This window comes from Nanorana parkeri, unplaced genomic scaffold, assembly GCF_000935625.1.
Source record: "Nanorana parkeri isolate BGI_ZX_2015 unplaced genomic scaffold, ASM93562v1 scaffold62, whole genome shotgun sequence".
In the NCBI taxonomy this organism is placed as follows: Eukaryota; Metazoa; Chordata; class Amphibia; order Anura; family Dicroglossidae; genus Nanorana; species Nanorana parkeri.
Window position 1 is genome coordinate 2,641,076 of NW_017306330.1, and position 24,007 is coordinate 2,665,082.

General features: G+C 40.1%; 1 protein-coding gene across 2 annotated transcripts in view; it reads right to left on the reverse strand.

The window, feature by feature from the left end:
• Positions 1-23,212, reverse strand: part of CALB1 (calbindin 1) — a 57,548-nt gene extending 34,336 nt beyond the window's left edge. Inside the window, exons 1-4 of one of the 2 annotated variants that reach the window (XM_018576276.1) lie at positions 23,058-23,212; positions 22,711-22,793; positions 20,245-20,265; positions 17,162-17,224 (exon numbers count right to left, since the gene is read on the reverse strand). In XM_018576276.1, coding sequence (XP_018431778.1) covers positions 17,162-17,224; positions 20,245-20,265; positions 22,711-22,793; positions 23,058-23,136 — 246 coding nt within the window. In that variant the 5' untranslated portion in view covers positions 23,137-23,212. Of the gene's footprint in view, positions 1-17,161; positions 17,237-20,244; positions 20,266-22,710; positions 22,794-23,057 lie in introns of both variants that reach the window. The other variant, XM_018576275.1, reaches the window with a different exon arrangement.
• Positions 23,213-24,007: the final 795 nt, after the last annotated feature.

Sequence of the window (24,007 nt, forward strand, 5' to 3'; positions counted from 1 at the left end):
TGAGTGAATGCACTCTGCTTGGGTAGTATTTGATGAGAGCTGACAGAAAACCTTGTCATCAGCAAAAATAAAAATGGCTAATAAGGCTAATGAGAACCTTTCTATTTTCTCCCTAAATAGAAATACTGTAGACTAATAATGCAAATCTAGAACAACTAGCGTGTGACAGACGCTTTGGGCCACGACCCTTAGCCGCCGCTTATTCCTGAAATCTGCATTTGTTCTGTTCAGTTTTATAGCCAAAATTATTGAAACAAGGCATGGTATTGTCACATCATGATAGATGCAAAGACCTGAGCTGTCTAGAAATACATTCTGAACCTGCTCAGCCAACAAATGTTTGCATTTTTTCACTCTACATTTTCCTACTTCTGTCAGTGGCCCAAACTGCAGATGGGGGTGTCCGTACTCCTACGCAGACAGGGTGGATCCTGTCTGCGTCCGAGCAGGGACACCCGCACCCGTATGGACCTGCAGTTCAGGTGAGCGTAGGGCGTCGTATGGCCGCGTACTGCCATAGAGAAGAACAGGCTGCTGCGTATAATCGCACGCAGCTCCTGTCCTTCCCGGAAGCGGCCCGATACGGCCGTGCACACAGCACGGATCTGTATGGGCAGGCTCTTACTCGTGTGAATGAGGGCTTAGTGTGTTAGGACTACAGTTCTGTAGTTTACAAAGGTGAACTGCCAGGACTGATAACACTACTTGAGATAACATTGCAGAGTGCGCAGAACTTGCGAGCTCACTATGGCCGGATCCAGGTATTTTTTTTCACCTATCAAACAAACAAGTATATAACAAAACACTTTCAACGGTAGATTTATCAACCAATGTACGTACAAAATTAATTAAAAAAAAATGAAAACAGAAAGCATGTAATCTTAAAGTGATATTAAAGTCAAAAGGATTTTAAGCTAATTCAAATGCTGATGAAATCACTTACAATGGATGGCGCTCCTTAAAATTTGAAAATGTTAGTTTCCTGCAGAATCAGCTGGTCCCCTGAGCACTGGCCCTGATATCCTTTTTTAGAGTGACTCAAACAGAGTGCTATGCAGTCACCCTTGTGTGTGCTAGTAAGCTGTGTGTGTCTCCACAAACACATCAGATCAAGCTACTTCCCTCCCCCCTGGTCCTCACTCCTCCCTTCTCCAAGCTAGTAGATGAATAGTTGCTGGAGTCTGCACTGTCCTTTCTGATGTTGTTCTGGACAGGAAGTTCAGGGAAGCTGAGCTGAGAGACACGGCAGCTGCTGTTCAGAAACATGATGATTGTAAGTGTTTGGGCAAAAATGAAAAGCAATGCTTTGCTACGTAATGTATATTTGTTTGATCTGGATTCATTCTTGAAATTTTTTTTAGCTTTTAATACTACTTTAAATATTAAGACACCTTCTGCCTTGTTTCTTTAATTCAAATTATACCTAGTAATTCTACCAGTAAAAGAGCTGTAGATCCACTTCCTGCATTAGGGTGACAACACTGTAAAGAACTTATCCACACCAGTGTCAACCTTTCCTCTGAGTTGTCCCTGAACCTAAGTGCTCCATGTAAAGTAAGTCTTTTGCTGTGAGTACTAGATAGAGACACCACAAAGGGGAAGTGAGGTTTTAGGCTATGCCCACCCACAATAACTTCTAAACTAAAGAGGAAAGAATAGTAACCGGTTGCATGACCATTTATAAGCACCTCAAAATAAAAAAGTATTTATGGCCAGAATTTAAAGCAAATGGCAGTGGCTTGAGAAAGCATTGTACCTGCACTGTACTATCATGCATACTTAATGCAGGCTTAACATCTGCTTTAAAAAATCCTGCCCTGATGGAAATATGGAGGCAGCCATTGCTAAATTCCCAAAAGTGTTGGTTGCCTGGCTGTGTTTTGCTTCTACGTTTCTAAGTCACTGACCCTGAACAAGCATGCAAACCAGGAAAATCACAGTGAACTCAGAACTCCATATCTGCTCACTTGTTCTGGATCAGTGGCTCACAATGAAAATATGTTTTATGTCTGAAAACTTTAAGCCACCATGCACATTATGACTATATAGTTTATAGAACAACACACCCCACATGATATATTCCCATGTCCTAATTGCCCTTGAGTGTTGCAGACACTCAGAATACCGGATGTATGTGAACATTCAATATAAATCTGTAAAAAGCTCTTTGGCTGGAAGCAAGATCTGAACATTTTACTTTGAGCACAATGAACATTTGAAAACTCTGTAGAACACAATGGAACAAGTGAAAGTAAAGTAGCTAAATAAATATTACACATAATAGTGCAAATCTTTTTGACTCTTTTATTTTTTTATTCTAAGAAATAAATAATTTTAAACTGAAAAAGATCTGCTCCACTGACCCTTCATGCCTGCAAGGCCCTTGCTTCACCTTTACAATGCTACTGTAACTATGCAAGTAGGAGTAAACCGTCCATAATTGATAGCGTGTGGGTGAGTTGGCTGACTTTGGAGCACATTGTTTCAGATACATTTTTCCTGCCTATCTTTTATAGACTACATGTAGCTCAGACTCTGTCAAATACGCAGTACTGAGATGGTTTTACTTACTTTTTTCATTTTTCTCTACTCTGCTCCTTTTGGATATTTGGAACTGCCCCACAGGGATTCTTTTACTTGGAAGAGAATCAAACAAGGGAGTATGTATTCTTATGTGTTATCTGTATACCTGTTCATGCTATTAAACATAATTATGTGAGTAATTCATGGGGTCAAGTCACAATCAATTATCAGGGCCCTTCGTCCTGCAAGTCTTTTTGAGTATTAATTTTGTGTGAGTAATGATAAAAACGAATATCTTTCATATCTTTTCTTTTCAGGTCAACTTACTTATTTCCTATGCTCCTCTGCTCCATCTAGTGGCCATAATGCAGTATATAAATAGACCCCTAAATGTAGCTTACTAAATTTTTTGTAAACCCAAAAACTATTTTTGAGCATGTATGAAAAATAATGCCTCACTGTATAGCGTTTGCTTAATTATTTTTTGTGAATCTGTTCCTTACCTGGGGATCCTGCCTGTAACAGAAAATCAGCAATGTTGGCAGCCTGCCATGTGTGCTTCTTCAGTTGACAGTTATGCTGCCTATATGAGGTCTATCAGACAGACATCCCAACAGCCAACTGAAGGAGCGCACATAGAAGGCTGACAGGAAGTGATGTTACTGGCAGAATCTCTACTTAAGAAACTTTGTATTAGATTCACAAAAATTGATCGGCTTAAGATAACTGTAAACAGTGAGGCATAATGCCAAACATACCGCCAAAAATAGATTTAGGGTTTATATACAATTTTGTGTGTTACATTTAGTAATCTTAAGAGCGCATTGTTTTGAAACAGTATTCTCCTCTTAGTTAGATTAGAGTTTTTCTTATGTTTGTCCGAAAAGTAGATTTACCCTTTAAATGCATGTTTACTATCGACCCAACTTCCCCAAGGGAACAACAAAAAATCCATCAATTCTCCTAATGGACCTTAAAGCATAAACTATTTCATTTTGTTACGTTGTCCCTCTTGCCCCTTTATGCAATGTATACATTACATAGGAGTGGAGAACAATGACACATTTTGTCCTTGAAGGTCACTTGAAGATCAGAATACGAATGCAGTACTCACATACACGAATAACCTAGTTTATTAGTGTCATTACTGAGTTCTAATCTTTAGAGAACCCCTTTAACAGATATCCCATTCTCCAAGACAGAATACAATTATAGGACAGCCTGAAATTTAATTGTTTGAAATCCATCATTCACTTTGGAGTAAGCTGTAGTTTGAAATTATGTAAAATATAATTTTCCAGCCAGGAAGCCTAATCTAGAGAGGAGTAATGAAGCTGGTTTTTCTTTGAAGGCCCAGAGGCATCTCCAAAGAAACCACGAGAATTATTTCATTCCTGCATAATCCACATGTTTGAATTTCATTCAATTTAAAGCTCCGGTAAGTAAAGTCTACGAGTTAAAAGGAATGACTGAGTGTGCTTAACCATTCAGTGGTTGTTCTTTAAATCTTTTATTCTGAAAACTCAATGTATACGCTGAGTCCTCCACACTCTTTAAGGCATATCCTGTATTTTTCACCTTTAACTAATAAATTCCAATACACTGACTTCCTGGCCTTGTTCTTTTAACAGGACATACATTGGGGGCAATTCAATAAGTGATTTGTGACACATTACTGGCATAATGTAAGTAGTCAGAAACCTTGCGTGGATATCCTTGAATACCCTGCAACATTTTAATTCTTAGTGCCTGAGCTGTAGCTAACTTCTTTTGCTCCCTGGGCAAGAACAGAAAATTGTGCCCGCCATGGCATCATGTGACGTCATGCACCCCACCTCCAGGATGGCAGCACGCATGCCCAGAATGGGACGGTGGTCAAATCCGAAATAGCCTAGAAATTAGTTTCGTTTGACAAAACTAATGAAAACCTATTTAGTTTCCTTTCATTGCATTGAAATTAATATTTAATCTTTGCACATGTCTAATATATGTGCGTGGGGGAGAAGGGGGTTACTTTTTAATTATTTATTATTTATTTATTTTTACTGTGGGTGGGGGGCGCTTTGCGGAAATATTAGGGGTCTAAACAGACCCTTGACATTTCCCTTTTGAAATAGAAAAAGAAATTGAGGACAGAGTCCTCAATCTCTTTTTCTACAGTCTTTGTTCTAAATGAATGGAGAGCACTCAGTACAATAGGTTTTGTCCAATAGGTTGGACAAAAAGGGTTCACTGGTCCTTCAGGTTGGAAAGTGAATATGGGCTAATAAGGCCAAGCTTTAAAATAATAAATGGTTGCTAAGTGAAAACAGTGATTATATGCAAGGTCAATGTTGGATTATTACTACAGTATATTGTAACCAATACAAAAGCTACTGTATTGATAGAAGAAATTCTCGCATACATAACTACAAAATATAGACAGTACCAGATAATTCCTCTTCATATTGTCAAGGCAGCAGTTTAAGGGGGACAGCACCAAAACAACAGGGGCAGACGGAAGGCAGCACTCACTAAATTTGTTCAAGTAAGCTTTGATTGTATTATCAAAAACAACTCTAGTATGTATTCCTATTAACAATGCCAAAGTTCCAACAGGATAGTATATGCTGTGATTTTAGAACTTCTTTAACCCTTTCGCTGCCAAGCCACTAAAGCTAGTTTTGGGAGCTGGATTCGTATTCGGATCTGATTTGGAATTTGTGTCGGATTCGGAATTCGGATTCGGAATTCAGACGAAAATTCAACTTGAGGTGGGGTAGCAGAATTGGCACATTTGACATTTCTGGTTGCTGTTTTCTAGTCTTTACTATTAAAGGGACATTAAAATCCTTTTCTTAATTTGTTTTTCTCCATTTAAATGTTAACAGTGCATGCACAGGATTTGGACGAAATTCGTTCCAAATCCGAAATTTCTAATCCGAAATTTCAGATTCGAAATTTTGGATTCAGATGCTTTCGGATGCTTTCGGATATGTTATATTTCGGAAATTCGGATGCTCCGAATCTACGAATTTTCTAAATTTAGTCCGAATTAACTAAATCGCACATGTCTACTTCCTTGTACACTGCAATATTTCTTACAGCAGGCAAAACCTACAGCTAGCCATAGTGATCAGATGGCCAAAATCCGACACTGATTGCACTATAATGGACCTCTCTTATTTGGCATATGTGAGTAACATATTGACAGTCCATGATGTCAGTAAACTCTAAATGTCATTCCGTGGTGCTTGAACAAATTTGGTGCCAGTTAATATACAATGTATACTTCTCCTGCCTGTAAATATACAATGCCAGGTTTTAAAATCATTAGATATGAGTGTCAGCAAATGTATAATTGAGATCTGCTACTACTCCCACTTTGTAGCCCTTACCCAAGCAGTGGTGACAAATAAAAATAGGTTGTTGCTGTGACCTAAATGGCTTTGTAGCCCAAGGTGACTTCCTCAATCTCCTTGCCCTCAAGACAACTTTGGTTTAACCTATGCTTCATATAACTGTATCCAATACTGAAAATTCAGTGTTGGATGGAATACATTGTGATAATTGACATACTGGAGGCTTACTCATCTCTGTAGTTGTAAATCTTAATTCAAACAGACATTCATAGTAATGGCAGCAGAGAGGACAGCATAGAAACTCCAGCTGGCAATAGTGTGAAGTCATTTTCATTTATGGTCAATACTTATCAGGTTGAGTCTATTCAGGGCTTGTTCACACCAAATGCAGGCCAGATCTGCATGAGTTTCTGCAAATGCAGTGCACTGTGTTTTGCCACATTTCAGGCCTTTTTTTAAGCCTAAAATGGGCTTTTAGTGCGGTCCAGAGCGTTTGCATGCATTTTTGATGAGTTTGCATGCGTTTTAGTGTGTTCCAGAGCAGAAAAAATTGGGCTCATGCTCTGGAACTGAACAATCTGGTGTTAACTAGAGCTCAAAATACCATGGAATACATTGGATGCATTTTTGATGCATTCTTTAACTGCTCTGCTCTGCATCTGCTCCGCACTTTGGTGTGAACAAGCCCTTAAAGTCAACCTGTTATTTATCCATTCAGAGTAAAGTTATAGGTTCCCAGGATAGCCTAACTGAGAGTTCTTTTCAAAATCTTGCATGCATTCCTGGTTGGCACACATTGGGTTAAGAATCCTCCCTTACTAATGGCACTCAAACTTGGCGATTGGCCACTCAGATACCAACTAGTACATCATGGAAAGAATCAGAGAGAACCTTAAAATTTTTTGTCTCTGTCCACCCCAATCCCTCCCATTACATGATGCTGAATGACAGGGCAAGAATACAACAGAATACATATACAGAATATAACAGATATCACTCCAATTGCTGCAATGGAAGAGGGCTCCTGGTTAAGTCCTACTTAACTTATCCCACATAAGCCTAACTAATAAAGTCATGTGATTTTTTTTTTCTTTTCTTTGTTTTTTTTTTTACAGAAAGGTTTTTAGTTTCAGTGAAACTGAAAGATACTAGTGGATACTGTGAGAGCAGTGGTCCCTACAGCAGTCTGGAACATCCACTGTTAGTCAGAGCTACAGGAAAGAGTGTGAGCTTGATTGAAGAGCTGTGCCTGTCTCCAAGGGGGTTTCTCGTACTACTGCAGAGACCGCTGCTCTCGTACAGAGTCCTCCTCTGCAAACTAATGGCAAGGGACACAACATTTTAGCAGCTTACTACTTTATAAACAAACCAAACTAAAAGCATTTGAACCCCTAATGCATGCATGCACCCCTGTGGAATTACATTATTTAATGGGAAGGTTTAATTGGGCTTTAATGTGACCCCACACTACAGGGTTGAAACAATAAAAAGACATACCTGTAAAAAAAAAAAAGAGGCGCTATACTTACCTTTCTGTCAGCTTGTGTCTTGAAGTACCACTGCAATGCTGCTTCTCTGTAGCTCCAAGTATTTGACTAGTTGAATAGGTAGAATACCTGTTTTCCCCACTGCACACATTTGTTCCTCCCATTGGCTTATATGTCCTGTAGTGGACAAGTGTAGCAGGTATTCACATTCCCGGAAGTGCAGGGGCTGGGGAGCAGCATTGTGTTGGCCTTTTAGGACAGGGGCTGCTGAAAAGATAAGTATAGTGCTCCTTCTATTTACAGGTTTTGCTGTTTTGATCCTGTGGTGACAGTGTCACTTTAAGGTGCAAACCTAAAGGTGCTAATTCTGCAAATAGCATTTTTTTTCTAAAGTGTGTTTGATTCCTGATTCATGTGCATGCTGGCATTGGCTCCTTATTATTAGTTAGACCTTAAAGAGGAACTTCACCCTAACTAACTAAAATTAAATTTAAAATAGCTAATAAATGTCCCTCTATGAAAATAATAAAAAAAACATGCTTACTAGTCCATGTGCAGTGTTGTCTTCACTCCTTGCAGTGCTCTGCTCCTGTGCGCCAACTTGAAACAAGATCCTGTGCATGCGCAGACATGCTGCGGATCTCTGTTGGGTTCCATAGACTGGCAGAGCCCAGTGGTGGTTTGCATGTGCAGAAGATCTCAAGTCTATGGGACCTGACAGACCCACAATATGTCTGTGCATGAGCAAGATATCACTGAAACACTGGAATGTGGCGTAGACATCCCAGGAGGCAGCGTTGGCTGGACCTACATTATTCTCGCCTAGGTGAGGACTGAGGAAGCAAAACCCAAAAATATTTTTTTTTAAAGGTATTTACAAAGGTATTTGCAATTGCGTAAGAAGGAGGAGGAAGGAGGCAGAGGAGAGATAGATATTTACATGGATGAAGGTCCGCTTTATGATGAGTAATCCTGTATGCTTTATCTCAGTCACTAAGATTACTTGCTAGCATTGGAGCATGTTATAACTGTGACACGTACAGAGTGACATTTGTAATGTCAGGAACTGCATTATGCATGAGTCCTGACAGATATCTCATTTTATTTAAATGTTCATGTTCATTCTTTGTACAAAATGTATATATGTCATCAAGAACTCAAAGAGCAATACAAGACACGCATAAGGTTAGATATAAGATTATACTATATAACGATGCATTCTTGTAAGTATTGAGATGAAAAACATAGGCTACATCTGCCACTTTCTCTATTTGTACTGGTGATCATTGTCACTGGGACTAAAGTGCGGGAAACAGGAGACAAGCTGCAGGGATCGTCTAGGGGCTTGCACTCTAAAGCTTCTCAAAGCAAAGTTCTTTTTATTCCATCGGTAAAGTTACATCACCAAGTGTAGCAATGTTTTGGAATGCATCCGGTTCCTTCATTGGGCAAAACAAAGTGCCTGATGAAGCAACCGGATGCATTCTGAAACGTTGCTTGGTGATGTAACTTTACATGTGGAATAAAATTTACTTTGCTTGGAGAAGCTTTGGAGTGCTGGTGACTTACTGTTTTGTTTATCTGATCCAGCGGTGCCATCCACTTTCATTTCAGCACAGCCCCCCCCCCCCCCCCCCCCATTGGAAGTTGGGGCACTTCCGGTCAGGGGTGCGGTGGAATCCACTACATGATTTTACAATCTGATGGTACAGCCTCCTCTACCCATAATATTATAGTGCAAGGGCCTGCCTTGCTGATATGGGCTCAAAGCCCAATTCCAGACACAGTGAACTTACTAGTGTTAAAGCTGTTGAGGACTTTAAAGAAAAATGTTATTGATTATATTTTGGTGGAAGTACAGCTCCTGCTGTACTTCTGTGCCTGCCTGGATGTAAGCGCCACAGGCCTCATAGACTCTAGAGTTGCAGTCACATCCCCACCTCCCTCTCCTCCGGGCCATTCACACAATGAAGCCTGAGGGTGTGTGTTTTGTGACTGGCCAGGAGGAGAGGGAGGCAGAGATGAGACCGTAGCACATGAGTCATTGAGATCTGCAGTCTCCTGTGCTCTTGTGTATGTCATCTCCACTGTATTGCTACAAACAAGCTGAACTTCATGATAGGGTAATGTGACGATGTCACTGTACTTGCAGCATTACTCTCTATACCAATATTTAATTTCCCGCATTTAAAATGTCAATTGTACAGGATGCTTTATCAATAATGGCAGAAGACTCTTGGTTGCAAGAGTGCAGGTTGGCATTGCTGCCTATTCCTGGTTTACAGCATGAGCCTTGTCAGTGGTATATCTATCACTAGCTCACTGTCCTCGGTACTAATCCTACCATCGCCATAAAAATTATCATGTTTTTAAAAGCAGCATGTTAGAGCTTTCAGCTTGTAGGCTGTGTCAGAGGCTGATGAACAAGGAAACTCTAAATCCTACATAAAACCTTCCATTTAGTATTTTAAAAGATCGTAATAACAGAGCCACAAAGCCCATATTTACGTATACTTTCAGAACCCTCATTACCGGTTACAATTATATATGTAGGATACAACCTATCATCACATTTTGAGTATATATACTTAAAGGATGGTATGAGGACATTTTTGCGATTAATATTTACTTCAGACTGCAAAGCTATCTTACAGTATAATTTTACATCACTTTTATACAGCCTGTTATTACCAGTAAGTGAACCTGCGGTTGGAGAAACAAGCAGCATTAGCTAATCGCAGATTTCACTTTCCTATATCAGTTCCTTCCTTCATAGAGCACCCTAGGATGTAACTCTACAAAAGATTTGTTTTGTTTCCTTTCGGATCCTTTGGGATTTTTATTTCTTTCATTTTTCAGATTTCCGATACAAAATTTGATTAGTCCGAATTTTCGTTTCAGAATGAAGTCACATGACTGTGCCTTTAAAGCAACCCCTGACAGGCAATAAAAACCCAATTGGATTGGCCAAAAAACAGTCACATGTCCGAATTAGTTTTATTTTTAATGAAATTCGTACGGATACGGATTTTTGTTAAATGAGCATTGGGACTTGTTTGAATTACAAAATTTTTATGTGTCTGAATGTCTAAATTTAACAAAATTCATACAAATATCTATTCGAAACAAAATGAAATTTACATTTCTAATTATTACTCGATTACTGACTTTCTTATTATCACCCTTCACATAATCATACCCTTCACTTGACAAAATCTGGGCCCACTGGTTTGCTGATTAGAATTCAAACATTGCATTGTGGAATGTGTACAGAAAGCCTTATAGATATAGTCACAATTGTGAGGCACTCAGTATGATTTGAGACTCTGAAGACTTCCAACTAGTGTCATATCTTGAGTATTACAAACCAAATTTTACAGGCTGAGTGATCCAACTATCCAGCAGATTGAATAAAAACACAGGTTTCCTGTCAAATAATGGCTATAGGTGGTCAGTGTAGCGAAAATGTAACCCCCCAACATTGGTGGTGGTCAGTACATTAGAAATTAAATGTAACCCCCCAGCATTGGTGGTCAGAAGCAATGACATTTCCCCCCTTACCTAATCACATGCTCCTGCACCACTCTTTCTCTCTCCCCAATGAGTACTGTCAAGTTCAGTGCCGGGTGCTCAAACACAGAGAGGGTTTCAGCGCCTGGCACCCCGCTGCTGGACTGCAAAGTTCACAGGTGCCCAACATGTGGCAGCCCTGCTGAGGGCACGGCACACTGCATGCAGAGATCTGGTGGGCCTTATGCAGCACGCAGGCCTATTATTGGGCACTAGGGGCAACAGGTATTTTCTGTACTTGCTGAAAATGTTCTTAGTCCAAAAAAGAAAACGAATGCAGCCACCACATCTAAGGACTAGTAAACTGTAATATATAACATTTTTGTTCTTAGATTTAGACAACCTTTTCATTATTCAATGCACTGTTAATACATTGTAGCTAATGCTTCAATTCTATTTAGAAATACCATTTAGTTTATTCAGTTTTCATTGCACATGCCAAGATCCCCCTGCTGCCAGTAAGAAAAATGCTTCCACAGTATCTCTGTGAGTTGCTGAAGTCTCCTCTTTCTCCATCTTAGCAATCACACTTTCCAGCACAATCAGAGGCTTAACTAGAACCTTCAGGGCCCCGGTGTAAGAAACCATGAAGGCCCCCCCCCCAACCGTCATGGCACTGCATGGTTAACAGGAAGGCTGCCAAGGTCCCCAGCAAGTGCGGGACCCCAGGCAGCCGCTTGTTTAAAATTTTAGTGCTGGTGTTCTGTCGAGAACGCTGACCCAATATCTGCGCTTACATACAGACAGGAATTACGAGGAAACCGGCATTTATTTACAAAGTATTCTTTGTAATAGTTAATTGTGACCGTTAATAATATGCCATCCATGGCAGTGAATGATGGATGGAATATTATTACCGGTCACATTTAACGATTTAAACAAAATACTTTGTAAATATATCCCTGTTCCCTTGATAATATTGGTCTGTGCGTAAGCGCAGATGCTGAGGTCGGCACATTCGACTACGTCAGCGTTCTCGACAGAACACCGGTATCTGAGTTTATTATCGGGGCATTCTCACGAGTATGAGTACTCGTGAAAATGCCCAGTATTGGCACTGGTGTATCCCTACTTAAAAATACAATACATTGCTGTGACAGAGCGGGTGGCTGTGCGGCAGGGAAGGAGCGGTACGTTCTCGGGTGGGCCCTCTTCTTCCTCGCTGCCCCCCCAAGTGGCGGAATGCCAGGGCCCAGTCGCAATTGCAACCGCTGCGACCCTGGTAGTTCCGCCAGTGAGCACAATGTGTTTAGGCAATGGACACACCATTGCCATGCCCACAGTTATGCAGACCATTAAGAATTTATATGCCAAAAATGATTGGTTAAACCCAGAATTTTTGCTTTTTTCATCATTACTTTTCCTTTGTATCCTTAAACAATATCGGGATAATAAAACAAACACCCTGGACACATGTCCCTTGTAAGCACTTCCATGCTATTTTTTTAGTTTGACTGAAGTATCTGTCTAAGCTGCCTGTATCATGAGCTGCCACTGTTTATCAGTCATGGCCTCCAAGCCTCTTTATAATTCATGAAATCATTACAGCTGGTACTCAGATCACAATAACTAATATCTGCATAGCAAAGCAAACTTCGCTTAGCATGAACAGCCTATGGCTTTCTCCGTAGTGTGGGCATGGAGGTGTTACAATAGGATAACAACTAATAAAGAGAAAGCTTTTCATATAACATGCAGGCCTCAGTAAATGTTTTTTTTTTATTCCATTATAATGTATAATCAGGCATGATCCTATATTGCTTTGCTAAGCAAAGTTACAGTGCAAATAGCAGGCACCCTTTGTTGGCACATCATGCATTTAGATTATCTCCATGAGCCACCATAAATAAAATCTGAAGTCCTATTCAAATAATGACTTTCTGTTACGTTCAGTTCTTTTCTATGTTCATAAAAGTATCTTCATATTATCCTGAATATTTATATTAGTGCCTCCTATCTCATGGACCGGATACAAGTTCTAGTGGCATTGAAAGTGACCCTATTCAGCATTACTGTGCAGTTGTGTGTGAATCAGAATATACGATTGGCTGCTGCTGTGAGAGGGGTGTGGATGCTTTTTGTAAAGAAATAATCAGTCTCAAAAAATTAAACATATTACAATTCACAATTCACATATTAAAATTCACGCTTGAATCAATAAGAGACAGAACATATAGACAGAGCAAGGTTAGAACTGCTGTCTGTGACACTGTTGGGCTGACTTCCTCTTACTTCCTGTTCTGTCTGACACCTATCACCTGGGCAGGATGTGAGGAGGAATCTTCTTATCAGGGACACAATTAGTAATAAAATCTAAAGTGTTTTTAAACCTTCCTCTGCTTGAAAATATTGTGTCCCTGTTGGGGAGATTTCTCTTCACTTGCTGTTCTCACAATAAGTAGAGAATTGTATTTTTACTTGCTATTCTGACACCTATCAGTTCTGAATAGAGTAGGAAAATAGTAGGAAGTAGGAAAGGGGTTAAATACCCCTGTCAGTTTATTTTTTTTCTGTCTCTGCCCTATTGGGGAGATATCCCTTTACTTCCTGTCCAAGAGAGAGACAGAAAGTATGAGGGAATCTCAACAAAGTAGGTGCATTCCCCTCTAAAGGTCAGCACACACCTTACGATAATCGTACGATAATCGTGGGAAATCACGCAATCGTACGATTATCGTAAGGTGTGTGGAAGACTTTTAACTTACGGACATGTTCGAAAACCCGCCGAGCATCGTACGATGTTCGGCGGGTTTGTGGCATGTTTGTACGATAAAAGTCGTACGGGCCAGTGTGCGCAAGCGCACACTGCCCGTTCGGCATTGCAGTCATCGGAAGCCCGCCCCTCAGGGGGCGTGGCTTGCGATCATCGCAAGTACGATCTGCCTATGCAAGATAGGCAGATCGTACGTTTTTTTAAGTACCTTACAACCATCGCAAGACATAAGTCTTGCGATGGTTGTAAGGTGTGTGCCCAGCCTTATACAGCTGTCACTGGAACAGGTGTCTCCAATTTTGGATTTTCCACCCCTTTCTGTTTCAGTGTGAATGGTCAGCAGAACAAATAGGTGAGAGGGTGAATCTCCTTAGTAGGGACAGAGACAGTAATACAAGCCTGACAGGGGCTCTGTTACTTTTTTTAAATGTATAACAAAAAAATGTTTTGGCTATACATACACTTTAAATTTTAAATCTACTTTGTTGTATCTTCAGGAATGGAAGCTCCACTGTGGGATCTAACATGGACTGTATCTATTCCCTACTCTATCCAACTCTAAAATGAAACATTTTGGTTGTAGGTACACTTTAAGCTGATCTCTCACATATGTTTTGAAATTACATTAAAAAGACTATACTTCCTCTTTGAGAAGAGTATATGAAATGCAAGGAAAGTATTTAAAATTCAGTAGAGTAAATATGCCATACCTGGTCCCTAGTTCAAGACAATCTACTAAAACAATATTGTAACTCGCTTAGGTACACCAATCCTGCACTAAAGTAACCCTAAAAGTGATAATTGCTGGGCAACAGCGACTATAATTCACCATAACAGGAGGAAAAACAACAAACGTTCAACACATAGTAATATCGTTATCAGAACTGTCTCATTTAATAGTCAGTACATGTCACTGTGATGTGATACAAGCTTCAGTATCAAGTATATAGAACATATTAACAAAATTAATCTTTTATTGAAGAAAAGGCTTCACCTGTCACTGCAAAAACATCATTACCATTTTCAGTCTGGTGAGATGAGGAGCAGTTGAAAGGCAGCAAGCTGGCTAGGTAAACCCAGAGCTCTATTTGTCTGGCCGCTGACCCTTCTGAAGAGCTTTCAGGCCCTCTGAGAAGTACAATTTCTACATGCTCTGAGCCTGCCTAAAGCTGCCCGCACATCAGATTGTACCTCTCTATACAATCCTCTTTTGATTTACCAACAATTGTGTATGGCAAGAGCTTACCTGATTGGATATAAATTGAAATGACTACAGGCGGCACTTGCACCACACCATTGTTAGAAAATCTAAAGAAAATTGTACATAGATTGTAAAGTGTATGATCAGCCTTTAGGCCTACTCTTGGTTGGATGAAACTGAGACAGCCCCAAGGGAAACCTGCTGACAACAACCATAGGTGTCAACTGTGCCTGACTTCCAAGGATAGTCCTGGTTTTTGAAGATCTGGCTTTAAAGGAAAAGTATTGGGAGAGTAAAATATACTCTTCTCTATACTTAGAGCCAGCATGTGACACTTCCGGCGTGACATGCCAGCTCTATAGATCGAGAGCTGAGCAATGAAAAAACACTGATCACTCAGCTCACTGTTTCTCCCTGCATAGGGTGGAACTGTCAGTCACTGCAGTGATTTCAGCAAAGAATCTGGAATTGTTCAAGAAACTTTTGGACGATTTCTTAAGGGACCGTAATATACAGGGGTACAGGTACTCCTAGAATGAGATCCTAATAGGTTGGACTTGATGGACTAATGTCTTTATTCAACCTCAAATACTATGTAACTATGTAACTGCTCCCCACAGGGATTCCTCCTTCCCTCTCTGTTCCTCCAGTGCTCATTGCAGGGACAGACTGTGGAGGGGGTGGGCACAGCTGTCTCTAGAGAGGCACAGCCAGCTGTCAAGCAAGCAGTGGGGTGGATCCAGCCAATTTTGTTGGGGTCTTTCCGGGCTATACCGCGGTTCTATGCTGTCAGCAAATAGCAGGTAGTAGCTTGCTAGATGCTGACTTTGGGTCACACATAGTAAAGCATTACATTAGTAAATATACTCCTTTGACCGAAAAGAGGATTAAAAAAAAGTTTGGTTCTTGTTCTCTTTTAAGGACAGGCCACCAACAGTATCAAATTCATCTCTATTACCGATTTGTAATATTCTACTTTAAAGTAAATATTTAAGCTGCCATTCCCTTGATGCCAAAATCAATGAATCAGACATTTTTTTGGGCTATAACCTACACAGCAAATAATGAATCCCTGTGAATATGATGAGTCCATATTACTAAACATTATGAGGTCTATTCACGAAGCTGCCGAGGGCAGCCGAGTGAATGACCAATCTGAAGTGAAGTGAGCCGAACACTGTTCGGCTATTCACTTAAAAAAAAAAACTCTCCCGGGCGCTCTGGGAGCCTCCCGCTCCCGGCCGCCCAGGAGAGAAACACTGATGTCAGAATAGAAAAAAAAATTTAAAACAATTTCCCATTGAAAAGCATTGGGACATTACTATTGGCTATTTCAATTTGCAATAGCCAATAGTAAACTAACATTGTACCCGCCCTCTGCTGATGGACCTGATGGGGTCCATCGATCGTGTCAGAATAAAGAAAAAAAAGGACACAGCAGTGTTTCTCTCCTTGGCGGCCGGGAGCAGGAGACTCCCGGGGTGCCAGGGAGAGTTAGCTGTTTGGAGAGCAGTGTCCCTGGTTAGCAGGTAACCAGTGACGCTAATCTCACTGTAAGTGGCCCTAGCCAGCCGTAAGATCACGGCTGGCTCTGCCCAACTGTCAGAAGCAGGCTGTCAGCCTGCCAGCTTTGGCTTTCAGCACGGCTCAGCCGAGCCGATGCATATGCGTTCGGCACGGCTGCGCCGCTCGGCCATGATCAGGAGCTGTACGGGCTATTGTGAATAGCCCGTACAGCACCCCTTCGGTTCTACTGAACCGAAGTGGTCCTGGGGCCGAAGCTAGCCAAAGGATCGGCCGAAGCTACGGCCAGATCCTTCGGCAGCTTCGTGAATAGACCCCCTATGTTTATTCCCTGAAGAAAGGAGGTCTTTCAGCCCCCAAAACGCATTGGATGTTCTGTGTTGTTGTTGGTGAACCCATTCTATTATTAAAAGTTTTTGGACTCTCCTGCTGTCTTTGTTTTTTTATTGAACTTTATATACATGTATCTTCAGTTCTGGGTTCCCATGTTTGAGGGCCTCACCAGAGCCATTGTGCTTTATCATGTCCTGGTCGATCTTCTGAATATTTGAATACAGCACGTCACCTCTACTTGTTAGAATGATAGCCTAAAGATTTCTTATCTGATACATTTTCTTTAAACGAGGAGATCTACTCCAAGGTGTTCCTAATTTTCTGAACTTCTTTCTTTATACCAGACAATGGGATGAAGAGACCCTGCTTCATCAAAGCACTATAGAAATATTTCCATGGTCTATTCAGCTGCTCGCCCAGTGAGCACATCCTCAGGCAGTGCTATTCAGACAGAGAAAACTTATCTTACCTCCACTATTCCAATCTTCGCATCACTGCTCTGTCCATACTGCTCCACAAAGGCCTTCATACTCTCTGACAAATCCTGGAAAATATGAAACAATTGTTTGTCAAATGCATTTTTTGATCTGTTTATGCCCTGGAGATAAATAGACTGTATGGAATTTGGGGAAACATATAACAAGCAATTAGTTAGTAGTCAGTATCCAGAATGCACCTCACTGGGTCGCTGAGAGTGTGCTTCCTCAAGCCTGTTCTAGGTAACTTCCTTTCTCTCTGCTCCCTGTATTACTAATCCCATTCAAACTTTCAAAGCAGCTTTCAGTCTAATTAGTGGTTAATACTAATGTTAGGTAAATTTATTCTACAGACCTGAATGAAGGACAGTTATGGAAAAAAGGGACAAAATAATTATATAGGGACTATGCTTCCAAAGAGGGACACCTGGAAAGCCTAAAAGACAAGGTTTTATTTAATGCACCTTATGTACAGCAGCGCATTGTGAAAAGGGTTTATGTCACACAATGAGAGATTACAGACTAAAATGAAACTGCTCACCTATTTCAAAATAATTATTATAATTCTGCAAGTATGTGCTGCAGATTTACAAAGCATCTTTTTAATTATTCAGTTACAATAGATAATGTGTTAATCAAACATGAAATATTAATTCACCTTTTCAATGCCTTTCTTTACACTGGTTTTATTCACATTATTTACAGATACTAGTATGACCTTTTTCTCTGGACTGGAGTCACCCTCCCTGTGTGTTCTGTGTGTTCTGAGATTAAACAATATATTCAGTTATCTAAATGAGAGACTAAGAAGATTTCAGCCTGCAGCTTGTGTAATAGCAATTATTAGCCTGCTCAGTCGTCTAAGACATGCATGTGATCAGAGGCGACAACAGCTCACATACATAGCTGTGGTGTAGACATAGGCATCTACTTTTCCAGCTACAGGGCTCTGCTCTGACTCTCCTGTTCCAGCAGAACATTATCTCTATTAAACATAAAAGAAAGAAAGTAAACAAGAGAAAGTGGAAAGAGAAAGATAAGGAGAAAGGAAAATTAGAGAGAAAAGAAGACAGTGAGGAAAGGAGGGAAAGAAGGAAGGCAGGAAGGAGAGGAAGAAGAAAGAAGAAGGAATGGAAAGAGGAAGGAAGGAAGAAAAGGAGGGAGATGACAGTGAATGTGAGAAACAGGATAGAGAAAAGTAAAGGGAAAAGAAAAATATAGAGAAAGGGAGACAGCGAGGGACGGAAGGAGGGAGGGAATTAGAAAGCTGGAAGGAAGGAAGGAGGGAGGGAGATGACAGTGAATGAGAGAAAAAGGATAGAGAAAAGTAAAGGTAAAAGAAAATTTGGAGAAAAGGAGACAGCGAGGGAGGGAAGGAAGGAGGGAGGGAGGGGATAAGAAGGCAGGAAGCTAGGAAGAATGAAGAAAAGAGGGAGGAAGGAGAGGAAAGGAGAAAAGGAAGGAGGGATAGAGAAAGGGAAGGGAGGATGGGTGGGGGGAGAAAAAAAGGAAGTAGCGAGGAGCAAAAAAAGGAAGGAGGTAAAGAAGGAAGGAGGGAGAAAGAAAGGAAGAATTGAAAAAAGGAAGAAAGGAAAGGAGGGAGAATGAAAGGAAGGAGGAAGGAAGGGGAGGAAGGGTGGAAGGAAAGAGAAAAAGAAAGAAGGAAAGAAAAAAAGAAAGAAAGAAAGAAAGAAAGGATTGGACAGGAGTGAGAAGTGGGTAAGAGAAAAGAAGAGACAAAAATTAAAGAATAGAAGAGAGGGGGAGAAAGAAACATAGTTTGGGTTGATGTTATATGTAAGTGAATGGTAAATATTAGAAAGTTAGAAACCTGAAGAGAGATGTCAGAGAGGGAGGGCGAGAGATAAAAGAGAGAGAGAGAGTTGTGGTGATAGTGATGTAAATGAGTAAAGGGCACAGAGCCAAAGATAGAGATTACTAGATCATAGCAGGCAAGGGGGGACCAATACAGCAGCAGTAAAAAGACAGAGGATTAGTTCAGGTCAGGAATGGTCATGTACTGCATGTATCTCTAAGACCCAAGAATTTATATTCCCTCCAGGACAGGAAATGCTCTCAGTTTCTTGTCATTTGATACTGCTTATTACACAGATTTCTATGCTGCTATTTGGAAAGATTACACTGATTCCACATTTTAGTTAACTGCCTCTAAAGGAAACATGTAATGATGAGATATTGAGCTATACACACTGGTGGGTACATATTGAAATACAAAGGTCACTTTCTAATCATGAAATATATGAATAAATGCAATCTGTGTGCTCCAGTGAATAGCATCTCTTGCACCCAAATGAACATTTTAATGGTTCAGCAGGTTCTTTAACATATACATTAACAAACAGGATGACTTTGCCAATTCCTCCAAAAGTTACATACATATTAGAAGGAAAAAAACTTGTCAGTGAACTGAATTTTAAAAGCCACGAAAGAAAGGAAGGTGAAAATAAAATAGAAAATCTGGTTTGAATATTCAAACTTAAAATGTATTTTTCAAAGCTGGGACACACAATAAAATATGCTGAAATTATGTACAATATGTTGATATTACCGATACACAGTATTACTTATATCAGCTCTGAGGGAGGGGATGGAATTATGAATGCCACAGAGCAGACAAAGATCAGAGAAGAGGTTACATTAGAGGATTATGAGTGTCAGATGGTAATCAGTACTGATTCCTAACATAAGCTTTGCGGTAAGGAAAGGTCATATCCACTGGTCTTGGATTATTTAACACATTACACAGATGGTATAAAAATGGCTTTATCTAACAGCACTGAGAAAAGTGCAATAGAACTGACACAGTGTAGAGTATCTCATAATAAGCAATAACATCTCAGCTTTCAGCAGCTTAGAGTAACTGCTGATTTCTAAATGGCTGTTATAGGATATTGCACACCACTCTTAGCAGCGTTAATAGATCAGACACTGTAAGGCTTATTTGAAAAAGTGGTATACAATATGGTATCCTAAAGTCTGCCAATGGAATTTAAGTTTATTTTCAACGAATTGCTCCTGGCATCTACACACTGCACACAGTTGCTGCACGATGAACGAGCCCAAAGTGATCCTGTAACTGCAATCAAAATAAAAATAAGTGTCCAGTTCATCAGCATCTTTCAAATTCCATATGCATTTTGATACTTCATCACCAAGTGAGCCAATACTTTTTATAACATAATAAGCTGTAACGATCATGCACAATAATGTTTGTGTCGCTCCACTTGATATGCAAGCTATTACTTTGCTTAGCTGCTGCTGCAATCCAGTTAACTACTTATTGGATAGCTAGGGCATGTGAAGATTTTACAAGATGCCAATATTTAGGTCATGAGCAGAGCAAAATCGGAATGCTTTCAATTTGTGCCCTGAGACATTAATTGCACACAAAGAAATGCTGCACAGAAGTATAACTATGCAGAATTTCAATGCATTTCTACAAAGAGTCAATAAAACATTTGTTCATAAATAACGACAATAAAAATGACATTGCAAACAAGACATTCTCCTATATGTTTGAGTATCCAGGTCAACCGAAATGTATCATGAGGCATAGTCATACCTAAATAGGGATACGAATACAATTGGGAATGGGGTGATTAGCTGAAAACCAGTGGGGGTGTGGAGTTACACCAGGGGTCCCAAATATTATGGAACTTCTTGGGGCAGTTACATTTTCCATGTATGACTTTCTTGTAGGGAATTAACGTATATACAAGATGTTTACATTGAGAAATAGTAGAGGGGAGAGGTTCATGCACTCTGCAGCTTTTTTTTATATATTTATAATTTTGTGTCCAAAATAACCTGTAGTGTATAGTGTATTATAAGACACAGTCATATCTAAATAGGGTTAGGCATAAAATGGTGAATGGAGTGATTAGTTGGAATGTAGTGTGGCTGTAGAGTTACATCAAGAGTCACAAATATTATGGTACATCTTGGGGAAGTTACATTTCCATACATGACTTTCTCGTAGGCAATTATCTGATTTTCTGATTGAGAAACAGTAGGGGGAAAGAAGTTCATGCACTTGGTAGCTAGTGTTTTTTTATCTTTATAATTTGGTGTCCAAGATAACCAGAATGTATTATAAGGCACATTCATATCTAAAAAGGGTTAGTAATAAAATGGTGAATGGGGTGATCAGCTGGAATGTAGTGTGACTTACACCAAGAATCCCAAATGTTATGGTTCATCTTGGGGCAGTTATGTTTCAAATATGACTTTCCTGTAGGGAATAAACTGATGTAAAAGATGTTTCCAATTAGAAATAGTAGAGGGGAAAAGGGGTTCATGCAATAGGTAGCTATTTTGTTTCTTATCTTGATAGCTCTCAGTTCTTTTAGGTAAACCATGAGGCTTTCAAGCACTCTGTCCTCAACCGCTCAAAAAAAAATGTTATGGAACTTCTTGGGGCAGTTATGGTTGCCATACATGACTTTCTTGTAAGGAATTAACTGATTTTTTCAGATGTTTGTATGTAGAAATAGTATGGAGAAAGGGGTTCATGCACTTGGTAGCTATTTCTTAATCTTTATAATGGTGTATCCTTTTAATTATATCATAAGGCTTTCAAGCATCCTGCCCTCAACCTCTCAAGCTAAATATTATGGAACTTCTTGGGGCAGTTATGTTTTCCATACACGACTTTCTCATAAGGAATTAACTGAATTTCAAGATGTTTGCATAGAGACAAAATAGGGCAAAGGGGTTCATGCACTGTGTAGCTGTTATTTTTTAAAATCTTTTTCATTTTGTATCCTTTTAATTATACCATGAGGCTTGTAAGCATCCTGCCCTCAACTTATCAAGCCAAATATTATGGAATTTCTTAGGGCAGTTATATTTTCCATACATGACTATCTCATAGGGATATTAACTGATTTGTTTGCATTGAGACATAGTAGCGGAAAGGGGTTCATGCAATGGGTAGCTTTTCTATCTTTATAATGTTATATCCTTTCAATTATATCATGAGGCTTTTACACATCCTGCCCTCACCCTCTCAAGCCAAATATTATGGAACTTCTAGGGGTAGTTATGTTTTCCATACATGACTTTCTGATACGGAACTAACTGATTTACAAGATGATTGCATTGAGACACAGTAGGACAAAGGGTTTCATCCACTGGTATACTTTTAATTATAACATGAGGATTTCAAGCACCCGGTCCTTAACCTTCCAAGCCACAGAGACAATGTATCTGTATTACAGGCACATAGCTAGCTGGCTGCTACTCTGGGCTCTAGGGGACAAATTTAACTGATAGCTGATACTTTAATTAGATGCTGCAGTTAAAACTCACATCGATTTGGAGTTAAATGCAACCTGCTATCCAGGATGACAAAATACATATCTGGATTTGCTTCCCTTGCAGGTTTGATTTGTGGGATGCTGCAATACTAAAACAGACCCGGCTCATGCAATAAGCAGTTCGACTTAAAGAAAGAAAGAAGACTTAACAGCAAGGAGCGAAGGAAAATCACTTAGATCCATATAGGACAGCCAAAAATGACACATACCAGTCCTGCTTTCTTCCGAGCTTGTAGGAGCTCCTGAATAAAGTTCTGCAGTTCTTTCCCTTCAATGAACCCATTCCCTGCAAACAGAAACCAACATAATATCAGATCCCCCTCCGGTGCCAAGGGCTGGCATCAAAAGACTAGGCGATGACAGACAGAATCCCGTAGATCAAGCCAGACATTATAAAAGAAAAGTTGAAAAAACAGAAAACGCAGCAAGAAAGTGGAAAAAGAAAAAAAAAGAAATAGCTTTAACCTTTTCCATGCCAGGGCACTGCATCCCTCTGGCAGTGAAATGGTTACTCTGCATTGATTAGAGTTTATAGGGTAATCATATTCACCATCGGTATCATAATGACGCCAGATTTCCAGAAACTGGGAGGCTGAAATTTCCACCCCTTGGAGATGAGTCTCTGCCATAGTGCTAAAGTGCTGCAGCCGGCGCTGTCCTTGGTGCTGAAGAGTAGCGGCTGATTGACTTCAACTTGGAAGCGGAGAGCCCCGCACTCTATATATGGCAGTGGCTTTGACAGTGGCCCCGCCCACTGCACCTCCTGTCAGCTCGGCCACGCCTCCCGTTTGACTTTGCAGTCAGTTTTATGTCTAGCTCACCTTAACTTCCATCACCTGAACTTTCCTGCAAGGTATGCAGATCTCCCGACAATTACAGGGACAATAATAATAAAAAAAAGCAGCAGAACAGGTTTGTCAATGGGAAGATCTGAGGGTAGAATTATGAATGAATGATATATTACAGGTTGCATGATGCTTATTTTCCTGGATCGCTGATTGCAGTCTTATAGCTGGACTGAGGTTGCTGACTTACTGGAAAAAAAGTAATTACAGCACAAACTTTAACCTTTTTACGGTTTATTGTTTTTCCATCCGCAGAACAGCAGCTATTGTAGATTTATTGCGGTGTCTGAGTGTCCTCATAAATCTGCGTGTATTAGGTTAAAAGCAAGCTTCGTCCAAAAGTGATATCTCGGTTTTTGGGTGGATGCTGGTAGGGTAAATACCTTTTTTTTGTATGTTTCATGAACATCTCAGGAATGGTTTCTGCTTCTAGGTTGCTTGACTGGACCTGCTGTGGCAAGGATCTCATTCTTACTTCCAAATTATTTTTTTAATAGTAGGAAGAATTCAGCAGGAGGAGTGTGACTTCTTTATTTCATAATAGCTATGGAAGCAGCAGGGTCTAGAGCTGAGAGATCTCAGTGCAGGGCTCCCTGAGAGGTTTGGAAGTCAGAGGAGGATACAATGTGTAGTTATAATTTAAAGGTGAACTCCA